The sequence below is a fragment of the Larus michahellis genome, chromosome 2, assembly GCF_964199755.1.
Source record: "Larus michahellis chromosome 2, bLarMic1.1, whole genome shotgun sequence".
Lineage (NCBI taxonomy): Eukaryota > Metazoa > Chordata > Aves > Charadriiformes > Laridae > Larus > Larus michahellis.
In genome coordinates, this window is record NC_133897.1 from 155,157,794 (window position 1) to 155,184,290 (window position 26,497).

Sequence of the window (26,497 nt, forward strand, 5' to 3'; positions counted from 1 at the left end):
CCGCTGCCTGGTGGTCACATCCAGTCAGTTCAGGCTTCTGATTAGCTCTTGTTAAAGTCAAGGGAATAAATCTTTGAGGTAAAATCACGTGGGCTGGGTCCTGCCAAACCTCCTCATTGTAATTTCAAATTAAACTTTTCTCTGTGTTCTCATGGCACAGATTTTTCCGATGCCTCCCAAAGGAGGTGACATTATATACCATGAACTCTGGACATGGTGGCAGTTTAAGAAAGAGGTAGCCCCCGTATGGATTTATATGAAATTCAGATTTTTTTATCAGAAGGGCTAAGATTAAGCGCTTCCAGAATATTCCTGTTGTAGTTCAGCTGTGCCCTTAATTTCAAAATAGTTGGTGAAGGGAGGGGACTTATTAGTCTTACATGTTAAAAATAACCATGCCATTCTTGAGCTATTATTCTGAAAGTCTTACCACTAGTCTTATTATTAGCCTATAATAAATAAAATAATTATGAAGAAAAATTAAATTAATAAATAAGGATGCTAGGGTGCTTGGTCTCCCAAGAACAACAAAAAAGTGGGTTTCTGTATTGAAAGGGAGCAATTGTCATTTCTTCTTTCAAACTGTCAACCTTACTTTTGCATTAACAAAATACTGAGACTTGTTATTTTCTTTTTTTTGTACTGCATCATTTGTGTGCCTTACCTGAATGCAGAAGAATTTTATTAGTGTATTTAAGCCAGGTACATGCCAGGCACTAGGAGATTCAGAGACACCTCAGGATGTTCCTCTGAACTTTGGTGTTACACGGAGCCAACTGAGGCACAGAGACTCTGAGACTCAGATGTCACAATGTCTTCAGGTGTGTAATTCACTGATTGCAGCTGCGTCACTGGATGTTGGACGCTAAATATTTATCAGCCACCCAAACCACAGAACTACCTCTTTTCCTTCCTCTTGAATTTTTCTGCAGCTGTTTTAAAGCTTATGGGGAGAATTTTCAAAACCATCTAAATGACTTCGGGGCACAGTCCTGCTAACTGTAAAAATTAATTAGGAATTTTTGAACACATTAGTCACGATCTGGTGCTTTTGGGCTAATTTTGTTTCCAAGTTGATAACACATTAACTTTTAGAGAAGCTATAGAACTAAATAGAGGAAATGTGAAACTGAAAAACCTTGTTTTCTTTTAGGGAAAAAAAGAGAAAGCATTAACTTCATGCAGGGATATAAAGCCTAAACTTTTAGACTAAGCAGTTATAATTCACATCCTAAGTTTAGATTGATAGCTTGAGGGACTGGTCTTGTTTGTCTTCGTCAGCGACATGGACAGTGGCATAGAGTGCACCCTCAGCAAGTTTGCCGACGACACCAAGCTGTGTGGGGCGGCTGACACGCTGGAGGGAAGGGATACCATCCAGAGGGACCTTGACAGGCTGGAAAGGTGGGCCCATGCCAACCTCATGAAGTTCAACAAGACCAAGTGCAAGGTCCTCCATCTGGGTCAGGGCAATCCCAAGCACCGATATAGGCTGGGCAGCGACTGGTGCTGGTGGACGAGAGGCTCAACATGAGCCGTCAGTGTGCACTAGCAGCCCAGAAAGCCAATTGTACCCTGGGCTGCATCAAGAGAAGCGTGGCCAGCAGGTCAAGGGAGGTGACTCTCCCCCTCTACTCCACTCTCATGAGACCCCACCTGGAGTACTGCGTCCAGTTCTGGAGCCCCTGCTACAAGAGTGATATGGACATGCTGGAATGTGTCCAGAGAAGGGCCACAAGGATGATCAGAGGGCTGGAGCACCGCTCCTATGAGGACAGACTGAGGGAGTTGAGGTTGTTCAGTCTGGAGAAAAGAAGGCTCCAAGGAGACCTTATAGTGGCCTACCAGTATCTTAAGGGGGCCTACAAGAAAGCTGGTGAGGGACTTTTTAGGATGTCGGGTAATGGTAGGACTAGAGGGAATGGATTAAAACTAGAGATGGATCGATTTGGACTGGATGTTAGGAAGAAGTTCTTCACTGTGGGGCTGGTGAGACACTGGAAGAGGTTGCCCAGAGAGGTGGTGGAAGCCCCATCCTTGGTAGTGTTCAAGGCCAGTCTGGATGGAGCTCTGAGCATCCTGGTCTAGTGGGAGGTGTCCCTGGCCATGGCAGGGGGGTTGGAACTAGATGATCTCTAAGGTCGCTTCCAATCCTAACAATTCTATGATTCTATGATTCTATGATTTAGTAAGCCAGTGAAAGGTTCACATTTGTTTGCTTAATATCAGTGAGATTTGCCAGAATAAATCTGGAGTTGCTTATTTGAAGAACCATTTTTCCTACCAGATTTTCTCCCCCATACCAGGCTGATGAGTTCTGAAAATACTCTTCTGCAAGCCAGGGAAGAGGAAGGAGTCAAGTATGAACGGACCTTCGTGGCATCGGAGTTTATTGACTGGCTGATCCAGGAAGGAGAAGCCACCACACGGACTGAAGCAGAGCAGCTTGGCCGCAGACTTTTGGAGCACGGGATTATACAGCACGGTGAGAAATTTACTGCCAGGTAGCAAAAGCTACACCTTTTGTAGCACTTCCTTCGGGTCAAATCATGCGGAGGGGCTCTTGTCATAATATGTCCAAGTTCTAAATGATTTCAGGTAGGAGCCTAGGTAACTGTATTTAATAAAAGGGTCGCTTTTTTCAAGAGCTTGTTGTCTTAGTTCTGAAAATTCTGCCTCAAATGCAGAATTTGGGATTGTATAATAGCAACGTCAGGATATGGATGAAACTCAAAGCTCCAACACTTGTGGTAACTAGTATAACTTGCTATCAGCACTACATATAATTGAGGTAAATAGCTTTATAAGGATCAAGTAGGGATTAGAGCCGTAAAGAAGCCAAATTTTCTATGTAGAATGAAAATGACAGGTTCTGTTTGAGGACAGGCGCGGAGCACAACCTGATGCCAGAAAAGCAGCTTTACTCTTGGTCATGTTGCAGGCTCATTCTAGTATGTTCGGGCAAGAAAGGGGGTATCACTTTCAGCTGAAGTGTTATTATATTTGTCCTGGTGGCGTAACTTCTTTGAGGCAGAAATCGAAAATTTCTTTATGGTCCAGCACAATGTGGCTGGCAGATGTACTTTCACCAAGGAGGTCCAAGGGTGGAGGAGACAGAAGAAACAGAGGTTTCTCTCCATACTGCCCCAAGGGTGAAGAAATGAACACCCTGGCACTAAAACCCATTTTACATGTTGCCATCATCTTCTTTCAGTGCAAGTTGCCCTTCTTTGACCGTGCGTTTTCCATCATAAACCTGTTGCAGGGCCTCTGGGAGTGATGAAGGGGTGCCAGGAGATGACAGAACAAGCTGGCAGTAGCTGTTAGCTATGTTGCTTAACGCACAACGGGAAAGTAATCAGATCCTGGTGATCCGAATGTTGTCAAATCAAGGCTAATTCTGACAGACAACAAACAATTCACGGTATTAACAGGTTGTTAATGTACAAGGTGCTAGATTGACTGGGTTGCTTCTTGCTGTGTGAGAAAATCTAGTTTTAAGGAGTAGAGAAAAATGGGGGCATAAGGGACCTGCAGAGTTCCTTCGTGGTTGTAATCATGCTCACATTATCTTTAGCTTCCAATTACTAGGAGCTACTTCTGAATGTTTACAGTAATCAGCTTCCAGTTCTATAATTACGCCGTGGTTCCTATGATTTATAGGGTGCCAACTGCTTGGAGCTTGACAGACAGGGAAGGTATGCCACCCCTCCTCTTTATAGCAGCAATGATTTCATTCCTATTTTTACCCAAGCATTTTTTGTGTATGATACACAACGTAAACCTTCCTTAAAAAAAAAAGAGGGAAGAAAAAAAGACAGAAGTGAGATTTATGCTGCTATTGACACTTTTGCAGAGGAAATAAAGTCAGGACTTGACACTTGGTGCAAAGCTGGATTTACTTTGCTATTGCAATCTTTGCAGAGCGAAGAAAGTCAGGATGTGGCTTTTATTGCAGCTCAACCTTTGTTTCACTAATGAAGGCAAATGATCAGCAGTGCACATCGGCAGGGAAATAATTTTGCCTCCGTCAAGCCGGGTTTCTGGGTGGGATTCCCGATCGATGATGACCTGCTCACCTTCATGGGTTGCCCTGGCCAGTTTTGCAGGTTTATCCCCTGCCCGTCCCCTTCTAGCAGTCCATCACATGCCAAAGGGCTGTCTTAGAAAGAGATTTGAAACTCTTGAAGTGACCACAAAAGGGGCACTGGGACTTGGTTGATTGCTGAGGAAGTGGCCTTCTCACTCCAAGGTACCGTCGTCTTCCTCGCTCAGCTTTTACTGGGGCAAAGGTAACTCAGTGGGGATTTCACACTGACTTGATGGGGAAGCTGGAAGTAAAATAAAACTGAGTCCTTGAGATTTACCTTTACCAGTGGACACGCTTTGTGCAGGTTCCCAAGCAGGAGATTTCATTCTCCGCTGGATTTCACTGAAAATAATTGTCTAGATAGTGTTGGGAATATTGACGAAAGCAGTAGCAGAATTTACACAGAGGTGGTTTGGGGTTCACCTTAGCAAGTGGGTATGATCTCTAAGAAGAGAGCTCAAAATGAGAACTCCCAATACAGAATTGGGGATATAAACTGTAAAATGGCAGAAGTGGTATTCTCTTTTCCACCCCTCCCGCATCTCACTGAATTCTAGGTCTAATTAGAAAAAAAAAAAAAAAGAATAAGGTATTTTTCTATCTCTTAGTACAGTAAATTCATTTCACCATACTATGCTTCCTTTGTTTTGTATCTCATCAGCAGAACGAAAATGTTACTTGACACTAATTGGCATCCTTGTTGGCAGAACCAGCAGAAAGACTCTCGACTGTGCAGGAGTGGAGAATAAAACCTTTTTCTGCCCTAAAGGCAATCTTTTGCTAGCAGTATTGTTTGATATCCACAATATGGAATAAAATAAAGCTTGCTCTACTATTCTTATGAAGTATTTATTACCTTACCTAATGCAATAGAAAGTAATAGAAATAGTTGCACCAAGTTGCCAATCTCAGTAGCAATTTTCCAGCCACAACTGAATTGCACAATTTATTTTTACTGATACTGACTTTCATTTCAATTACTCAGAGAAGCTCTCTTCTGCAGCTGAGGTACTGTATTCAAAACAGCTTCCTGTCACATTTATCTTCACTTTAATTGGTCAGACACAAACCAGGTTTCACAAAGGAAATAAACAGTGATGCTAAATTTAAAAAGGAAAACAGCGGTTTAAGAGGAATTGTATAAATGCTGTAAAAACATCAAATGTTTCAGTTTAAAAATAATCTTCCTGATCTCTTTGGGCATATATAACTATATGTATTTCCCCTGCCGTACATGAAAATGACAAAACGTGCTTAAGTGCTGAATTGCTTCCTTCCAAAATCCCACTGGCGCATACGAACAGTAACCCACAAACCACCACTTGCACAAATAGGAGCCAGATGTCCTTTCCTATGGACTGGTACCCCCAGGTACTATGGAAAAATAAAAAAAAAGAAAAGAAAAAGTATCAAGGTATTATGCACTGTCCATTTCCTGCAGGCTGTTGTTGGCAGTGTAATCGCCAGTGGATATTCTGCATTTGTGAACACTGTCTTCACCAGAGTACAGGAATAAAGATTGCGCGGAGAATTGTAAACATGGTGATGCACATTCAATAAGAGCTGGGACAACAGGTGCACAGAGCACATTTCTCAGCTGTAGAAAAGCCCATTTCTAGTATGGTGAGGTACGCAGAGCTTTGTAATAAGCCTTTCCTCCCGGAGACTGGATCTTTCCTTGTTCTTCTTCATACGGAAATGGTGATACCAATTAGCTACTGTGGTCAAAATTCACGTGCAGCAAAAGAAGAAGGAAATTCTCTGCCAGCTCCAGAGTAGATGAGGCCAAAGTGAGGATGGGCTAAGGGCAGGCAGAGGAGAGCATGAACATCCACACACAGTCACAGCCCTTGCTCAGTCTGGAAAACAGAGATGCCGAGATGCCCAAGGAGGAAAGAGGGTATCCACAGAGCTCCTTCTGGCATCATTTTTTGGCTCATACTTGCTTACGGGACTTCCTGCAGCACCTACCCTGCACCTGCAGCCCCAGTAGCAGCGCACCACCGACATGACAGGCAAAGTCCTCCTCTCCTCTTCTGAGGACTCTCTGGATATGGAAGCTGGGGGCGTGAAGAAACATCTGCCCGCCTTGCAGAAAGGTTTAAGGTCTGGAATCTCAAGTGATAAATACTTTCCATTTTAAAATCTGGTTAATGCTGTTAAGAGGAAGCTATGCCTTCTTAGGATAGCACCTGCACTTTGCAAGACGAATATTTGCATTTCCACTGTGGCAGCAACCAAACCATAGCACATTTAGAAACACTTTTCAATATGTTGTGTGGAGCGTAAGCACGCAGCGATTGCCCTGCACCGCAGACAGTATGGCATGTGCCGCTCTCCCGGTTGAGCCTGCGAGAAACGCGGCTCTGAGCTGCTCCCCTTCCCGTGCTAGATCACATCCTCTCTCTTTTGCTGGTGCTGTTTCCCAAACTGCTGCTTACCTTCGAGTGCCCAAGCTTGGTGTTATTTCCTCTCTGACATCCCTCCAGCACCTTCCCCAGGCAGTGCCCGCGCCACGGGCCGGCACGAAGAAGTTTGCACGGCTGCCCACTCTGCTCCAGGGGGGCGGGAAGCAGATTCCCAACCTCAGACCGGCAGAGGAACACGTGTGATGGGTCCTGAAAAAGCCGTAGACTTTACTTTCCTGAATGAGCGAGGGGCGGAAAAATCTCTTTTGGAGATGACTGGCTAGCAGGTATCTTTGAAACTTTTTATCAGTGCTAAGATTTTATAGTGGTAGCAAATATGGGGTAAGGTGTTTTAGGCATGACATGGGTCTTTTCTGCGCCCACCCCCAACTAGAATACCTTCCAGCTTTAAAAAGTTTTATTAAGTTAATGGCACTTGGCCAGAGCTGGTGTATTCAAGGCAGGCACACGTTCTGCTGGCTTAGCACAGAGGCAGGTGCTTACCACCTCTCCAGAGTTAATCTTTTATCAGCAAAACTCCACTGTGCAAATTACTTTCAGAGATAGAAACAAACATTTTGTAGTGACTTAGCGAGAACAGTAAATATTGGCATATGCTATCTCCCTATCTCTGCAGAAAAGTCTTAAAACATATATTTAATTTTCCCTGTTCTTTGCAAGGACTCTGTACCTTCATACAGCAAAATTGCCCTTAACAAGGCGGTCACTGCATTTAGTTTTAAGCATCAAGTTACACGATGCAGTTGAAAGTTTATTGTAATTGTGAAAGTAGATTAAATACCTAACAATGTGTTATTTCTTTTGCTTTTGTTGAAAAGCTTTCTCTCTATATGAATTGTAAAGTATGTGTTGTTACATTAACTTTAGATGTCCAGTTCCTGATGATTAGCTGACATTTCTTACTTTGTAAGTGAAAACTTGCTGTATATGTGAAATATATACTTCCTTAATTTGAGATTTCTCTTTGGAACCTGTTTTCTTGGAAATATCAACTGCAGGTAGCCATTTATAAGTGCCATTGAAATTGAACCATCCCATAAATCCTTGACTTAAATGGTCATAGGTTTTCTCCTCCAAAATTAGCACATGGATTTTTTAATATGAATTTTGTAGTTGATCTAATGCCTGAATCGCATCAGCTTTTGCATCTATCCAAGCATTCATTGTGTGTACTCCATGCAAAAAATTATAAAACATCCCATTTTTACAGATGGTGCCTTGATTTATCTCAGTAAAACACAAGCCTTCAGTTAGTCTTTGAAGTCCTGCAATGCAACTTTGTTTTTATTATAAGCCCTGTTCCCCCTGAGCCGATGCCGCGCAGAAGCACTCGGTTGGCTATTTGTGTGGCAATTCTTCCTCGGCGGTTCCCATACGTTGGGACAGTAACCTCACCCACAGTAATTCAACTGCTTATGCCAAATCTGGAGACCACTTTGCATATTTTACGTGTTTTTGCCCTTGTAGGAAAGTAGGAGAATAAGAACTTTGCATGTGACTCTATAATCTTCCAGCTTCTGATTCTATCAACTTCTCATTGTGCTCTTCTTGCAGTTGTCTCTCTCTGAAGCAGGAATGAGTTTGGTTTTTGAAAGACCCACATGCCCTATGCATTATGTAAATAACATGTGAAGACTTCTTTTCATATTAGCTACCAAATTCTATTTTTCTGACAGAGAATGAGTTTCAGTTTTTAACAGCTGCAACAGAAAAAAAAAAGATACCCAGATGGGCCTTTTCATCTTCTGCTTCCCTCGCCACAGACTGTACTTTCCATACTTTATTTGGAAGCAAAGAAAAGCAGTTGGCTATGTTCTGTAAACTTGCTAAATTAAAGACGATAAATCCTCATATACAAACTGAAAAGACTGCTGAAATGCGTGTGATTCAACACGGGCTTTTCATGCTAGAGTAAGTCGCCGTGTATTTGAAAATAGACTGCAAATAGATGGCAAACCTACTGGAAAGAAAATGTGTACAGAAACACTTATCTGCATACCTATTTTAAGGCAGCTGAAATAAAACGTTAATGCACTGAGCAGAGCATACTGCTTTAATATGAGCAGGATACTCCGTATTTCAGTTCTCAAGGAACTTCTGGCAGTTGTCTGTCGTAACCCTGATGCTTTAAAGGCAGAATAAAAGTTGTCTAGACGTTTTTTGCACTACGTGGATATACCACAGTTCATTGAAACAGCTCGGGGGACATGCTTCTCTAATTATACCACAGCTTTTTTTCTGGACCTACTTATAGGTCGAGGACCTACTTACTTCTGGACACGCTTACTGGCTTCACCCTTAGCTAGGATGAGCTGGAACAGCTCTCTGGATTTCGTATTTCAGGGCCAGGGTCTGCCCTGTTTTATATGAGAGGGTTGGTGGAAACTAGAGCAATTCAAGCTTAGATCCGTTGCCCATTCAAGGCAAATTCCTTGTAATACAAATGAGAAAACAATACCATTTAGTACAGCTGCAGTGCCAAGAGTTTAACATGCTGGTTAAGTACATTCGCAGGTGGGCTTATCTACAGTGTACATAGCATGTATACATTCATAAAAGGGGGAAATGCAAGTGTTGTGTTTATATGGTGCAGGGAATCCAACACCCAAGGCCCTGTGCTCGCTGAACATCTGTAGTCTCTCTTCCTTGATTTGAGGGAGCTCCAAGCAGGTGGAATTCATCAATGTGTAAAAGGAAACTAATATGAATAGGTGCCATTATTGAAATGCATTTGCAGATGCCAGATTAGCTTTAGAAAAACAGGAAGGCTCTGACAGGAGTGGGAAAAGCATTGTCCAATGCAGAATAAAGTGTTGGTGATACTCCTCTGGCCGCACGTGTGTTGGTGCGAGGCAGGAGTGGAAGATTGACGTGCAGGAGTGGTGGGTGGTGGGGCAGAGGTGGGCAGCGTGGAGCCGGGGCGAGGACGAGCCGCCAGCCCATGCGGGTCTCAGCAGCTGCTCGGTGTTTTCCAATCTCATGGGCTCACTCTCCCTCGGTGAAAGCCAAAGTGGACACACACAATTCCACTGTTTCTCTGGCAAGGGACCGAAACCGAGCTGGCGAAAGGCCTGAGGCACAGAGGAGACGGGCTCAGCAAGCTGCTATCCATGGACAGAGGCGTTTTTTTAAGGAACCGTTATTTTACGGTGTTGCTTTGTTACCTTCCCTTTTAAGCACTGGTTCTGCTTAGGAGAGGGGAGCAAGGAAGCAGAAGGACACGGGACTGGAGACCGGCCCTTCCCTGGACACGCTTTGGGCACTGGTGGGAGCTGCTCGGGCTGTGCCATCCTTCAGATAAACCAGCAGCCCCCTGTCACTCCCTGCAGCCCACCAGCGTGTCTTATCCTGCATCCTCCTCCTTCGGCGCAATGTCCTGCTGCTTCAGAGGTCAAAACTGGTATGGTCATCTGTGACTTGCTATATAAAGGTGCAGACCATTGCAACCAGTGATAGTGAAGGTCCAGAATCATAGAATCATAGAACGGTTTGGGTTGGAAGGGACCTTAAAGATCATGTAGTTCCAACCCCCCTGCCATGGGCAGGGACACCTCCCACTAGACCAGGCTGCTCAAAGCCCCATCCAGCCTGGCCTTGGACACTTCCAGGGATGGGGCATCCACAACTTCCCTGGGCAACCTGTTCCAGTGTTTCGCCACCCTCAGAGTAAAGAATTGCTTCCTAGTATATAATCTAAATCTCCCCTCTTTCTGTTTAAAACCATTACCCCTTGTCCTATCACTACATGCCCTGATAAAGAGTCCCTCCCCACCTTTCCTGTAGGCCCCCTTCAGGTACTGGAAGGGGCTGTAAGGTCTCCCCGAGCCTTCTCTTCTCCAGGCTGAACAGTCCCAACTCTCTCAGCCTGTCCTCATAGCGGAGGTGCTCCAGCCCTCTGATCAACTTCACGGCCCTCCTCTGGACCAGCTCCAACAGGTCCATGTCCTTCTTATGTTGGGGACTCCAGAGCTGGACGCAGTACTCCAGGTTGGGTCTCACCAGAGCGGAGTAGAGGGGGCAGAATCACCTCCCTCGGCCTGCAGCTTCGAACTGTGCTTAATGTCATTTTAATAGAGGAAACTACCTCAGTAAAAAGATAAAGTACACTTGCGAATAGGCTGGGGCCGCTGCCTCGTGCAGCGAAAGGCTTGGAAATGTGTTAGGCACGGCTGGAAAGAGTTCAGTGCTGCTTTTGTCTTTAAGTGAGGAAAGACATGACATATCAGCGCTGAGAACTCCATACACTCTGCTAATGCTTTTATAACCTCTTCCTCTTAACCCCAGCACAAGCTCATGCTCACACAAACAAACAAGCGCACACTTCAACATGTCCTTCGCTCTCTCGAGAAAAGCTGCTCAGCCGGCTCCTCGGGGAACTTTGATCTCTTTCCCACCACTCCCTCGACGCGGAGCAGCCGTTCCCCGGCTCCAGCCGCGGGCTCTCCTGGTGACAGCCTTGTGGGTCTGGAGACGTGCGGAGCAGCTGGAGCCCATCGCTGGGCCTGGCCCACCGGGAACTGCAGCTTTCGGCTGGTAGAAAGCATTAATCACCGGTGTAAAGATGTACACAGATTATCAGCGCCCAAAAACATGGGGAGTTGAAGTGGTGGGAGGGATTTGGGGGAAAAGCCAGTTATGAAAATAGCCTGATTTTTAAGGCATGAGTCACACCATTTATTAAAATAGGCGTTTGTACTTTCTAAAGCCTCCTCGGTTCTATGAAATGAATGTAAAGCTAATATTTCTCTCTCTGCTGTGCATCAGCCTCCTTGCAAAAGAAGAAGAGGCTGTTTGAGCCCCGTGCAGATCCCAGGATTTTATGTCAGCAGCAGAAGCTGAGAGAAGATTTGCGCGGACATTGCAATTTATATTTTATGTTTCCGGGCAGAAACTGTGAAGCAGCCAGGCACAAGAACCACCAAAGCTGCCACATTAGGTGCTCCCAATTTGAGAAATGCCAAAATAAATAATCGGGTTTTTCTCTTCTTAACTGTAATGTAAGTGGGGAATGACCAGCTAAAATCCTTGCCAATGGAGTGTGCAAACTCTATGGATAGATGAGACGGCACACAAATAATTGAACTCTAATTATTAAATGGTCATTACCCCAAAAGAGATGTGTTTTCATGTAACTGATGGTGTAACTAGAGGGCGATACATCTAGGAAATGAGAATACAGGCTGCGCTCGCTGGTGTGAAGCGATGCTGTGCAGGGAAAGGAGGATGTACAGGGCACAAATCGTTCCCAGCTTCTGCTGTTTGCGCAGTACAGCTGTATTAGCTGTTCCTGGGAGCCCGAGATGTACAGAAAGGAGGGCAGCAAGTAACAGAAGGGGCGGGAGGTTGTAGCTGGGAGCGTGCCGTCTGATAGCCGGATTTTAGGGAAGATGAAGAAAAGTCTGAAGAGGACTCAAGGAGGGCTAGAAAACGAGTCAGAGTTTAAGGGGTGTTGTTTATTCAGCTGATCAGAGATATGTTTGAGAGTCGACTTCATCCCTTCACAGACTTCTTTACAAAGATTTCTGCCCAGATCTTATTTAACTTTCTGATGAAGGTGTGACAAAGTCGAGGGATTAGCAGCTAAAGTTAAACAAATCCAGCCTCGAGTTAAATCTTTATTGCCTGGCAGGGAAAGTAACTGAAGGCTTGAACAGCTCGTAAGGGAAGAGTAAAGTGGTCATTACAGGCTGCTTTGAAGGAAGATTAAACTATAGTTTCATAAGGTTAAAAGGCAGTTTTTACATTCTGTTTCTGGGAGAAATTTTGTGGGAGATTAGACCGGTGCATTGTGACCATACCACCAAAGTTTGACATAGGTGACTCTGAATTAATGTTGGTGCCTTTCCATCCAGGACCAGAAGTTCTTTTAATTCACTTTTGTGATTTTGGAGGTTTCTTTGTCTCTTTGGTACAGTTTCTTTCATAAGGTGCGCATCGTACCAGGAACATGTTGCCACATGAGCACCTGTGAGTTAAATTGGATTGAAAAGCCCACGCAGTCACCCCACCTTGCTCTTTACGTCACCCTCATCATGTACACATACAGGTCCTGATCCTCGTCAGCCACGGCCCGACCATTTAAGACAAGCTGAAATGGGTGCCAGTTTGCTTTTCTACGCTGCATTATGAAGGGCAGTGAACTAAGTCAGGAGTAGTTAAGTCAATCCCTATCCAGAGGCAGCACCTTCCATGAGAGGGACAGATAGTGGGAGCAGGAGCCTTGTTGGGCACCACGAGTTTCTCTGCTGCTGCCTCTGAGTCAACGCTCCACGATAGCTGGAGGTAACAACCTCGAAATCACCTTTAAAGAAATCCCTCCCGAGCAAGTCTGCGCAGCCCTCTCGGCATCCTGCAATCAGCTTGGAGAAGTTTTTCACTCCCGCTGTTCTCTGCCGATGGCAGCGCAGCAGGGACCGTCGGAGCAGGTGAGCGCGCAGCCGTGCCTGCCCCGGTACCTCTCGCCCGGCGTGTGCCAAGTGTAACAAAACCAACCTTCTGTGCCTGCTCTGCCTCCGGCATTCACATCGGTGTGATTTACCAAGGGTGAGGACAGGCGGAACTCCTCCTGGCTAACGCTGTAACTCAGCCACCGCACCTGAGGGGCAATTCAGAGACAGCCCGCACCCGTGTCCGCCTCCCCCGCCTCAACCACTTCCTTCTGATCCGTGGTCTGGAAATCCGTTCTTTCCACACCATTCCAGATACACTCACTCTTAGGCAGAGTCCCGGCAACGACATTTCATCCCAAATCGTGAATATGTCACCAAGTCGATGATTCAAAAAAAATAAAATAATAAACAATTAGCCCCATGGGGCACACCAGTAATTTTGGGGAGATATTTTATTTGGTGATGTATGTACAAGGAGGCAGTTTGAGCTAACTACTCCTGTCTATTTTTTGAGCCTCTCCTTAAATATGCATAAATACTACCTTTTAGTCAAGGAACACGCAGAAAGTTACCTGGTGCTACGAATGCGCCGTTTGCTCAAGCTGGGGCTGCACGCTCTGATTCTACCGCTCACGTGAATGGTGAACTATCAGTAGCAAGGAGGAATTCAAACTATGGAAATTAATGAGCGCTCCAGATTCTGTACTGATACTACTTGTCATGAATATTCTCGCTACAAACCCTTTGTTGTGTAAATCGTATACAAATATTCCACAACACACAATCATTGGTCTTCTCTTTTCCACTCATGTTCCTTTATTGTCTAAAAATTCACCCTTCCGTGGACTAAAATAGTTACCGCAGGGGTGAATTACTTCAACGTCAGACCTAAACTTTGCTCTTGTAAATACAGAATGTTACGATATTTCAGTCAAAACAAGTATTGTTATTCTAAAATATGTTTAGTAGCTTGGCATAAAGAAGTTTATATTATGTAGTTTCATGGTGAAGAATTATTCTAGAATTTCAAGCTTCTGTAACACCAGCGTGTTGATCTCTGATTATCATAATTTCTGAGGACTGTCAGAGCACTTCAGTTAATGACCCAAACGGAACGGAATAGTTTTACTTAAGAACTGTAATGCCATAATATTTAACTTGAATCAGAAACCATACTGATATTTTTTATACTGCAAATGGTTGGCAACAGTGATTCTGCTTCCAAGGGAGTATTTGTCTTTCATTTAAGATTATGAATCCAAGTAGTGTGCTGAATAAGTAGATCTTATTAAGTTTCAGGGAACTCTCTAAGACGTCGTAAAAAAAAAAGGGTTTTTTTGTATTTGCGGCAGGTTATTCTAATAATGTGGTAGGATATTGCTGGATATTGCTACTTTTACTCATTGTGTCAGTGGTCTGAAAATGAGACCGGCAGCTGCGAACACCTACATATTAACTCTGCGTCTGATAGGAAATCCTCTGGTGGATGTAGGCAAGTCTCCAAATCTCTCCTGCATTTCCGTTCTTCAAAAATAGTGATCGTTAGTAAGTGGTGTTTAATAGTATCGTGTGCTATATGTGTCCAAAATGATGAGCGCAGCAGCAGTGTGTGCCTGCGGTATTCAACATGTCGGAACACAGTAAGGAACTGCTTGCAATGCTAAATCTGACTTAGCAAAGCCGTTTTGCTCGCAGAGGATGCGTACGGCTCATTCGAGGAAACAACAGGTGGAGCACCAAAAAGGAGCCAAGTGGCACTGGCTCTTCCGAAGCTCTTCAGCAGAACCAGGCAGTGGAGGTAACAGGGGTCTTTTCTGTAGATGGTACTGGAAACGTCGCAGTTTGTCTGACTGGCATGAACTTTCTGCTTTCTTCATGAAAAAAGGTAGAGTTTCAAAACTCTAAACCTTTTACTGAAACTCTAAGAAATGTCCTGCAGCCTCCGCCACGCTGCGGGACTCTGGGGCAGACGGCCTGCGTGGCAGCTTGGGCACAAGCACGTGCAGTTCAGAAAGCTCCTGTGTCCTGATTATTCCTGGTGTCCCAAAGGTAAAAGTCCGTTTGTACGGTGTCCCCTCTCTGAGTGGCCCAGGCAGGCAAGAGACGTGCTTCTTTGCAAGATGAACTTACGGTCTGACCCCATATGGAAGTTTCCGTATCTGTATGGAGGGCTGTGCCGAGGACAATGGCTAGGACTGGCCCCCTCTTTATTGCCTGGATGAGGATAACTGATTGGACATCCCTGCCATGAATATTCTCTCTGAAACCACCAGCTGATGCAGAAGGTGGCTGGGCCTTTTCCTCTTTGAGGCTATACCTTCAGTTTACACGCACCAAATGGTGCTGGAAGTTAATGTCTACATACAGCCTTTTTTGGCAAGGCTACCATGTATGTGGGCTACTTCTGTGGAGCTCATGGTGAGCAATCTGGGACACATGGAGGTATTAAGAAGGGAGGAGAGCAAGAAAGAGTGTGATGGGGATGAGGACAAAGGGAAAGCGGACCAGCAGGACTCCAGACTCTGGACCTGGGGTATCACCTTGGGCCCCGCTGCTTTTGGACCCCACGTGCTGGGCAGAGCTGAGGCCAAGGTGGAACTTCGGTGGCTGCAGTAGAAGGCTGAAGCCAAATGACCAAGTCATGTACTCAAAGATGTGGCTGATGTCCGAGTGCATATTTATGTTGTTGTTTACACTTTACATATAAATATGCATAACCCACCAGTTCTTATGATTCAGTATTGGAAGAAATGCAATTTATAAACTAGGTAAATCCAGAATCTAGATCCCTCATGGAAAAGGTCAACTGTGGGAAATAATTTCTGTGGCACGTAATCACAGGAGCTAGGTGAGGAGATAGAACACGCAGCCAAAACATCTATTGCAGCTATTTAAGATGCTGCGGTACTAATGCAGGGAGGGCTCCAGAGAGCTTTCCTACGATCAAGCCCTGAAGGAGTCAGAGCACTCTCAGGACCTGGCACAAAACTCCGTCCAGCTGCTGCAATTTTCGTCACTAGAAAGGTGCAGTGCCAGTGGCAGCGAACACGCAGACGTTACGGCGATGCTGCAGCCCGTGGGCTCGGCACTCTTGCTCTGACACCAGCAACCTGGGATTTGCTCTCAGTGTCAAAACAGGTTGTAATTAAGACTTCATTACGTAAGAAATGATTTTTGGCGGGGTGCCTGTTCCCAAACCTTGCGTATCCGTGCGAAGGGGAGGAAGTGGCCTGCAGGAAGCGTCTGGGACACGGCGTCTGTGGTGAACAAGACAGAGGAAATACACAGGTCTCGATCCTTTGCTGCCCTGTAGCTCCGAACAAGCGTCAGTCAGAGCCCCCAGGGGCTGCCCTGCACTGATGAATTTACAAAAAGCTCGATGTCAGGAGGTAAGTCTGGTCTGTGGTGACCAGCAGCACCAAACGTCATGCAGAGAGAGCATGTGTGGAGATGGACCATTCTGCAGCCTGTCGTGGAAAGATAAAGTACTTCCATTTCCACTTGACAAAAAGAAGTGCTTGTCATTAATCAAGGTAGTGTAAAAGATTCCTCTCAGCAGTGGCCACTTTGTTATCAGCACTATAAAAGCTTGTATACTGAGGCTACCCATGTGAAGCTGACCAACAGCATTCTGGCTTGTATCAGGAATAGCGTGGCCAGCAGGAGCAGGGAGGTGATGGTGCCTCTGTACTCGGCACTGGTGAGGCCTCACCTCGAGTACTGTGTTCAGTTCTGGGCCCCTCTGTACAAGAGGGACATTGAAGTGCTGGAGCGTGTCCAGAGGAGAGCCACCAGGCTGGTGAGGGGTCTGGAGACCAGGGCATATGAGGAGAGGCTGAGGGAGCTGGGCATGTTTAGCTTGGAGAAGAGGAGCCTGAGGGGAGACCTCATTGCCCTCTACAGCTACCTGAAAGGCGGCTGTAGAGAGGTGGGTGTTGGCCTCTTCTCCCAGGTGAATAATGACAGGACCAGAGGAAATGGTCTGAAGCTGCGGCAGGGGAGGTTTAGGTTAGATATTAGGAAGAATGACTTTACTGAAAGAGTGGTCAGGCACTGGAACAGCCTGCCCAGGGAGGTGGTTGAGTCACCATCTCTAGAGGTGTTTAAGAAACGTCTAGATGTGGCACTTCAGGGCATGCTCCAGTGACAGAGATTGTAGGGGTTTGTTTGGGGTTTTTTTTTGTGTGTGTCTGGTTGGACTCAATGATCTCAAAGGTCCTTTCCAACCATGAAGACTCTATGATTCTATGATTCTATGATTCCTCCTCCTTCCGAGTCCGCAGAGGGGAAGAGGAGACCTCCGAGTGCTGCTTCCTTACAGCGAGGCGTGTTGTTCCCACATTGCAGATAGATGTGCTCTCATTTCAGTCCTACCAGGCGTAGACCTTCTATCCATTTCTTTTCTCAGTGTCCAACAAACACCATTTTATGGACAGCAACTTGCTCTATCAGTGCAGAATGAATTTCCGCCGGCGGCGGCGACTAATGGAACTCCTCACTGAGAAATCTCGCTTGATGCCAGAAAGCCACGACAGCCCGTTTTGCCTGCGCAAGCAGAACCACGACAACAGAAAGCACACCAGTTTTCTCTCAGGTGACTCATCAACTGTACTGCTGTCTGTAGGGCAACTCCCTGGGATGCCAAACAATCCTTCTTGGGCGAGGGGTTTCAGTGTTTAGCTGAAAAAAAGCCGAGCAGGGTATCACGTGCCCTTGTTCACAGGGATTGTCCATTCACTCAATTTACAAAGTCTTTAGCTCCCTGGGATGGTTTTGTGCCTGTATCAATAGCATGTCAGATGCTGATCAAAAATCAGTGTCCATGAACAAACAGAACTGGTTAAAATCCCTCCAAGCCCAAAGTAATCAGTTATATATGCTGTGTGGAGTTTTCAAGAAGAGTAAAAGTGAGGGGAAGGGGTCCTGCAGCATTTGTTGTGCAGCAATATGAAAAATGGAAGAATTTATTTCCCTATATTTAAATGCCTCCTAGAACACACTGCCACGGGGGCAGTTCAGCCATCGTATTAGCTACAGCATACCTGGGTGTATCATTCTCGTGCAGTGACTCTTCAATGTGAACCACACTAACCCCTTCCCAGTGCGCTCAGCGAAAGGCTGGCTTATTGCTATTGTTTTAAAGAAACCAGGGAAATGGGTTCAATAATTAATACCAGTTCCCTTTCTCTCTGTCTTTTCTCTCTGTTTGTAGTGAGTCCCACCAAGGAGATAAAGATCGTGTCGGCGGTTCGGAGGAGCAGCATGAGCAGCTGTGGCAGCAGCGGGTACTTCAGCAGCAGCCCGACGCTCAGCAGCAGCCCCCCCGTGCTCTGCAACCCCAAGTCCGGTGAGCACCAGCATCGCTTACGATGCGCAGGAGCCGCGGCGCAGGCATCTGGCCGGGGAGAAGGCGACATGAAGAATGCCTGGCATCGCCTCTAAGTTTATCTTGTCAAGGATACATTAAAAATTCACAGCGTCACAGGTTTTGTAGGCCAGAGGGGACCATTATCACCCTCTAGCCTGAAGTCCCGCTGAACACAAGCCAGACGTCTGCCTCCAATAATCTCTGCATCAAGCCCGTAATTGCGGTTTGAGCTGCAGTTTATCTCTTAGAGGACATGCAGTCAGGGGCCCAGATTTGCCTCTTCATTGCCAAGCTCTGAACCCATTCAAATCTCCTCCTAGAGACATTCCTTTGGTGCAAGTCAGAGGAGAGTTTAACTATCCAGTGGCCGCTTGAGTTGCTATGAAATAGCCCAACTCAGAAAACAGCAACCTCTAAAAAAAAGAGGCGGCATTGTTTCAGGCTGTCAGGGACCATTTCAACGTTTTTGGGTTTTGTTTAGGTCTTACACCGGTCTGTTTAGGAAGGTAAAAGTAGTGTTGAAGCTTATTTTCCTTTTGAAAGGATTTCCTATCCCATGCCAGAAGGTTAAACACACCCATTCTTCCACAGTTCGCTTAAAATTGTTTCTTACCGTACATCTGGGAAGGGAACAAAGAGACCAGGATAGATATTGTTTCAGCTTCTCCATTTTCCTCAGAAACAGCCCTGAATTTCAAAGCAGAGTCCCCGCTGCCCTTCGTGCTCCTTATTATTTCAAATTTACCGGGTCTGTGCCGACAGTTGTACAACGGGGGAGGCTTCAGTGGCTACGTGTAAGCTTTGCTTTCAAAGGGATGCTGGCATTTGAACTGATTACTAGAGAGTGCCTCAAGCACTGCATGAATCCTGTTGAAAACATTGACAATTTACTCAGGAGATGAGTGAGCTAAAGCGCATTTCATTCCTGCTGTGGAGAGTGGCCATCAGAAAGAAAGGCGTAGTTATAGGGACATTTCCTTCTTTCTCCTTTTAGCACATTTCCTTCCCTCTCTGTAGGCTCTGCTGGGCATTCAGTATGGGGTTCTAAAGTAAAATAATTTGAAGGACTCGGTATGATTGCAGAAGCCATGACCCCTCACACCAGACCAGCTGTCCAGCTTGGGGGAACGCTCAGCGCTGGTGGCCATTGCATCCTTGGAGTACGCTGCTGGTGGGCGTCCGGCACCGCTTTCCAACGTGTTTACCCCCATAGGCAACGGGTTTGCCCCTATGTGAAGGGTGCCACAGTATCACGTTGGGGCAGAATATCTCTCAGGTATACTTCCCAGAAACGCTTTGGTAGATTTTGTATGGGGAGCTCTTTGGCCCCAGTACATCCTTAATTACATCCTGGAAATTGTTCTGGGACAGATAACGCAGCATTCGTACGCTGTCCGTAAATGTGTGTGCTATCTGAAGTATGCTGACTATTCCATTCATTTATGGTTCTGATTATATGTGGAGCGTCAACCCATGAGTAGTGAGAACAAGTTTATTTTCATGCAGCTACTTACACAACACAGAAAGAAAAAGAGTCGACTGATGTTGCCCTTGCATAAATTCTTTTTTTTTTTAAAGAAACTCTCCTTTACAACTAATTTTCAAACTCTAAATAGCTTTAGCAGACTCATATTTGAAAGAAGACAGCAACAGACTTAGACTTATTTTTAAGAATTATTCAATTACTGGCAATGTAGGGTAATTTCTTCTGTAGCACAAGTACAGGTCCACACGTCGTCTCGCTCAGGTTAACATAAGGCTGTCAGATGTAAATGTTATGGGGGAATTCTTAAACCTCTGCTGGACTATAAAGTGATTTTTTTCACAAATAGCTTCGTGCTGTCCAGACCCGGAGTATGTCACTGAACTGCGTGCCAATAAACACAAGGCAGAGGTATATTTATTGTCAGATGAGTTCTCTTGCAGGCAAACGCTTCAAAAAACCCCAGGTCATGACTTGACCAGTCATGTAGAAAAACAATCATGAAACAAAAAAAATTTCTGGAGGTATAATGAGGGGAGGCACGCAAGGGAGTCCCGCCTGGATGATTTACCTGATTCTGACTTGTCAAATGAGCATAATCATTCAGGTTTTGTACGTTGACCAGGTATGCTCTGCAAAGTGTAACGCTGGCTAAATGACAGTTTGTCAACATCCACGGGAAAGAAAAAAAATCCGTATTGGTTCATATGCTAGAATTCTCCCTGCTCCCATGAATGGCATTAAGAAGCTCGTGAATGTGCTCGAATACCATCTGTGGGAAATGTTATCTTCCACCTGTGACCGAAAAGGCAGACATCATCAAAATTATTTATCGCTAAAAGAAAAGCAGACACAATTTTAGAGGTGAAGCAGGCAAACATGGCGAACAACATATATCATCCCGTTGTCCTCCACCTTGTAACGCATTTATAGACAGACAAAAACCGGTATGCAGAATGGCATCGATTTGACTTGGTAGAACTTTGCATTTACTTTGTTCAGGGGAAAAGTACCCCGTGCCATGGCAAGGCAATGGGGAATCACCTGCAGAAAGTCACTGGTATTTCCTTTCATGTAAAATCCCAGCCAGCTGTAGATTACCTAGGCTGTCCCTGGGTGAGGGGGAGTTAGCCGTCTGTGCCTACAACTGTAGAAATCTCTTCGTTGGGGTAATTCCTGACTGAAGCAGAATTTTCTTATTACTCGATTCTGTGATTCAAACCCGACTCGGATGAACTAGCAGAGAGCACCCAACATGCACAGAGCGAGCCGGGAAGAAAAACTGCTCCATGCCAGGAAGGTCGGTCACTTGTTTCAACACAGGACACGGGAACAGCCGCTTCTGATGTTTGTGATAGTGTTTAATGGATCTTGATTGCAGACAAGAAACTCTGTTGGCTAAATGCCCGGTTTTTCCAAAGATGTCGTCATTAGTACTCAGGGTTATTCTGCAGTCGTTGGCTCTTTCACTACGTTCAAGCAAGTCTGCAAGAATTGAAAGAGTGCATGGGAAGTGGGACCAAAAATGTGTTGTATCCAAACACTGTATCGTATTTATTGGGAAAAACTCCAGAAGAATGCTTATATTGAATATTCATTTATGTACCTCCGCAGTATTAAAGAGACCTGTGACTGCTGATGAGCTTTTGATGCCTGGAGCCCCATATGTAAGAAAAACTTTTACGGTACGTCTCCAGTGTTTGTCTTTATTTTCTGCATGTTGTATAAATAAGGTAATCCAAACAGACATTTTCTGATGGGATAATTAGAGCTTATTTGCATTTGCTGAGGTTTGTACTTTAAAATCCCAAACTCCGTTATCAGTACTTCCACACATTTCAGGTCTGATTCTGCACTTGTTTATCCTGTCTTTATGCCAATGTAGTACTGCTGCCTTAAATGGAGTGTAAAATTACATAAAGCTAGTAACATTTGTATTACACAAACTCATCTAGACTTTATGCTCCTAATAATACTTGCACTGCAGGAGTGGATTACCTACCCAAATCAAAGTTTTCCACTTAGATCTTTCTCGACTATGATGGGACAGAAGTTTTGATTCATATTCACTATTAGAGAAAGCCTTTCTGTAAAGACATTTTTGAACCTAGTCATTGGGAACATTGCTTCTTACAGTCTCCTAGTTCAACAAAAAAAGTTCATTAAAAGCAAGAGGATTCACTTGGATAGGGCCTTTCCCACGAGTGATACAGCAGCTTCTACACAATGTCCTTTGCTGTGTGTTGGAAGTATAGAGATGTTGAAATTATATCTTGAACCATTTAGATGTTACCCCCTTGAATTTCACCGAGCTGCCCGAAGGTGATCACGTCCTTCTTTTCTCTTTCCAGATCGTCGGGGATGCAGTGGGCTGGGGCTTTGTGGTGCGGGGGAGCAAACCCTGCCACATCCAGGCCGTGGACCCCAGCGGGCCGGCAGCCGCGGCTGGCATGAAGGTGGGTTTTCAAAATGGGACGATTTACTGGGGGTATTTGTGCTGCTCAGTGAAAGTCTTGGCCTGCCTGTACTTGGGGAGGGAGAGTTCCTTTTGTTTCCGGGGTTGAGGATCGTTGTCTCGGTTTCAGGCATCTGTGCCCAGTGAGTTCTGCTGCCTTTCACCCCCCTCCTGCTTCTTTTCTTCTGTCCTTGAGATTCTTCAAGTCCCCTTTTCACATGAAACTCAATTATCCTTTCCAAATTGCTTTCTTGATCCTTTCCCTTCCTTGGGTATGTTTTTTTGGGTATTTTTTTTTAGTTGGTTGGTTAGCTGGTTTTGGAGATTGGTTTTCTTGTGGGTTTTGGGGTGGGTTTTTTTTGTTATTTTCACCTTTTTCCAACTCTGCACAATTTTAGCCTCCCTCCTCTTGACTTCGCAATTTATGTGGTTGTTGGTGTGCAGCTCCTGGACTTCGCCTATATAGAAATCATAGAGGTCATAGAATCGTTTTGGTTGGAAAAGACCTTTAAGATCATGGAGTGAGACCGTTATCCTGATGCTGCCAAGTCCACCAAAGAGGACTTGGAAGTACAATAGGAGGAGGCAAAGTCAGACATACCTACTCAAAGTGAAGCTAGCAAAGTAAAGCAGTTAAGATTCAAGACATTTTGGAAGAGGAATACATGATACTTCCATATCTCATAAGAGTTTAAATCTTTTCATACACGATTTAAGAATAAATAAATAAATAAAAATTCCATGTGAAGGCTTTGGTACTGCTGATGCAGAGCCCATTGACTTACCTGTGGGTTTGGATCACGTTCCGCAGATATCTGTGGATTACTCGCTCTCTTCTATAGCGGGAAAAAGAAAAGCAAAGCATTATGCCAAGTATAGATAAAAGCAAGAGTGGGAGACTAACCGCTACGCTTACTCCAGTGTCCAGGCTGGGCCAGACACAAAGATCAGCTTATGTCATGTTTTATTGTATGGTAACAACACAAACGAAGGTTTCAGATGTATTCCATGTGCAACCCATGCTTGCCGCGAATTTTGTCCTGCTTTCCAGTTTATCTCCCTTTCCTCTCACACTCACCCCGGGTGTCCCTCGCCCGTATATTGACACCCACCGAGCTGGAGGCAGCGTGCGCTGCCACGACTCCAGGGATGAGCATCCTGCCCATCGCACGGTGCCGTGGCACCCTCCTTAGCAAATGCACTACAGGACTTTCCTCTCTCTGGCTTCTGGGCTTTTTTTTCACGACACTTGTTAAGAATGTCTTTGAAACATTTCCTTTTTCTGAGTACGGGCAGGCAAACCCCTGGGAGGGGGAACGGCAGCTGTAGAGCCTGTCGGTGCAGGCAGCACCCTGACACATCCTGCTGGCAAACGGCTTCATTCTGGAGGGAACTGGAATTTTTTATTTGTTTTGTACAATATCTAAATATAATATACAGTTAAAATTTCCATATGAAGAGCATCATTTTTAAAAAGTAATCCTGCCTAAAATTTAAAGGACTTAAATATGAAAATACCGAATTTATTCGTGTGTATGATCTGTCTCCTGAACTTGGGAGTTTAGTATTTTACAGCATCTTTTATACTCTGAATATAGCAGCTAGCAATAAAGTAGACCTATTCTGAAACCTGACTTGTAAAAATAACACTGTGGTGTCATGTGTATAATCTTAGAGATTTCACGTCTGAACGCAGTCGTCAGAGCTGAATATAGCGGGTCTTTGGGTTGTTTTTACTTTTGGTTTCATGTGAGAGCCCTGTGACTACACACTAGGACATTTTAGGTAAGCGGAGTTCTTTCATATTTCGCCTTTGAAACTGGTTTTATGTACCAAATTATGTCCTCGTGTCTTCCATTCGTGCTCTCCGTGTGCTCACATCCTCTGATGGGGTTACAGAGGTTTACCCGAACCATTCAAGACAGAAGAATGCAAAATAGTCCATTATCCTGAGGGGAGCAAACAGTATTTTAGACAGTAAAACTGTGATATGTTGCCTTGAATTTGCACAAAGGAGAGATCTGATTATTTGCAAAGATGCTCTCTTTATATAAAATCACGTTTAAGAGCAGAACTGCACATAAAACGTTATGGCAATATATTAGTAGAGTCCCCGTTTAAACACCAAAATTGGTGCTCCGTTTTCAGAAACGCTGAATACCTTTAGCCCCTGGTGAAGAAATGGCAGTTTTCTTTGAAAAGAAGTGGTTTTGTTGAGGTGTTCCCATAGCAATAGGTATGTAAATTATAGTGCAGTATTTGAAATTTTAAAAAATCTGTGTCACTTAATCCATCTGTTTACAGAACTCTTCAATCTGGCACATTTAAAGGAAATGGTATGACAGGCTTTAGATGACAGTTCCTTGAAAATAAGCCTTCCCCTGTGTGGAAGCCGCAGGAGGGGCCCTTTGCAGACAGACCATTGGGCAGGGTAACTTCTGGTGGGCTGGTGCAAGAGGCTTTTGTCTGCCAGTGTTGCTCTGAGCGCTACACCAAAGAAGCGCTAACAAGGAAAGCTGGCGATGATGAAAAGGGCAAGAATTTGAAGAAGAGCCAAGACTTGGCGTTGCAGTTTGCAGAAAAGTTCTTGGCAGTAGCAGCAGGGTTTTTCCTCCTAAGGAGATGTATCCAGTGTAATTGTTTTTGGAAATGGCTTTATTTGTAAAGCTTGTGATTTTGCACTTCTCTCTCTTGGAGAGCACTATATTCCTGTCTTTGCATTACGCTGGACAAATTGTTGAGAGAGGACTGCTGCCTACAATCTCATTGTAGGACCTCACTTTGTGCCCATAAAACTCTACTGTGTATTATATAAAGCAGTAAACGTTTCAGGCTCAATCTACCTGAAGGACTTTGGTGTCTTGCTTTCAGTCTGACCTTGGCTGGGTTCCTGGCCTGCTCCAAAGTGCCGTGAATTGGAAGTCCCGGTAGAAATCTCAATGAGCTTGGGACGGAGCTGTGACCACACGCAGCGGCTGTGTGGTGGGCACGGCGCAGGGCAGCTGGGCTGCACAGGCACACCTCTGCGTGGCAGCACTCGCCATCTCGTTATACGTGACATCCTCTTCTGGGGGAAATTTGCAGACAATTTAATTCTGAGACAATCCCTACGAGCATGGTCTGCTGCAGTGGTGTGAGAGGGTGTGATGGTTTTGGCCTTAAGTCTTGATACCTCTTCTGGGGCTGGTAAATAGGATTACCATTTACAATCCGAGGTTTCAAGTACAAAGCTGAGCAAATAATTTAATAAATAGCTTGTCAATTAGCTTTATTAAAGTATTTTTAGACCTGGTTTGCTGAAGTGCGGTTGCCTGTGACAGCGTGGTGAAGAGCGTGGTTGCTGCGAGCGCATGAACAAGTGGGAGCTGGAGGCGACGCAGGGCTATGAAAGGAGTCAGTGTTGTGATGTGTTCTTCTAAGTTATTTGCAGCTCTGTTTTGCTGTCTGCTGTCGTCAGCAGGGGAAGACAGGAACGGCACGATTTTGAAGTTCCCAGGTTGCTTTAATATTCAGTATTGACTGGCTGCAAAATTCAGGTCTCTGTGGACGACACTGCTAAATACTGCCACTTGTCAGGAAAACTCTTTTCCCCCTCTTTTCAGTGTTTTATTCTGTAAATTAATTTCCATTTTTAAGGTACAAGTATTCTTTGAAAAGTTACACAACTTGACTTCAAACTAGTGACTTAAATTCTGCATCGCGCGTTGTTGTTAGTGTGACATCCCGCAACGGAGCGGGACAGAACGAGCAGACGTAGCTTAGCGTGAGGCTTGTGAAAGAGACAAATTGATCACTCATTTTGCTGATTATCTGTTCTTTCCTTTGGCTGGGGAAATCAGCGCCCAGCTCTAACCTTTGCAGAATGCTAAAGAGTATCTGTCTCCTTAAACTGGTTTTGAGCAAACTGGTATTTATGGCTGTTACACCTAAGGTCTTTGTAGCGCACAAATTGCCAATGGCCACTCAAGCTTTTCTACCCTGTTCTAGTTCTTCTTCATTTCAGTTAGTAGCAGGGTGTTTGGGGCACCACGTATGGTCACTGGTAGCAACCCTTTCTGTTTTGAGCTCTGCTTGGGGATTAGCCTATGCAGTCAGGATCATCTCAGCGTGGTTCTGCTCTCCTGATCTTTAAAACCTGGCACAAGGAGGAGGTCAGCCTCATAAATTTTGTGTCTGTGCCATCATCTTCTGCATTCACAAATGATTATTTCAGGTCCGGGTTCTCAAATGATTTCACTAGCAGAATAAGAGCCAAATCTCAAGTGTAATGGAGTAGCCACTGT

At 45.0% G+C, this 26,497-nt stretch overlaps 1 protein-coding gene across 2 annotated transcripts in view; it reads left to right on the plus strand.

Annotated features, from left to right (window-relative positions):
- DEPTOR (DEP domain containing MTOR interacting protein) overlaps positions 1-26,497 on the plus strand; it is a 78,930-nt gene that overhangs the window by 34,666 nt on the left and 17,767 nt on the right. For both annotated transcript variants that reach the window (XM_074577736.1, XM_074577737.1), the window contains 5 exons: positions 2,307-2,485; positions 17,317-17,502; positions 18,121-18,255; positions 21,374-21,444; positions 22,111-22,215. In XM_074577736.1, the coding sequence (XP_074433837.1) occupies positions 2,307-2,485; positions 17,317-17,502; positions 18,121-18,255; positions 21,374-21,444; positions 22,111-22,215 (676 nt within the window). The remainder of the gene's footprint in view (positions 1-2,306; positions 2,486-17,316; positions 17,503-18,120; positions 18,256-21,373; positions 21,445-22,110; positions 22,216-26,497) is intronic.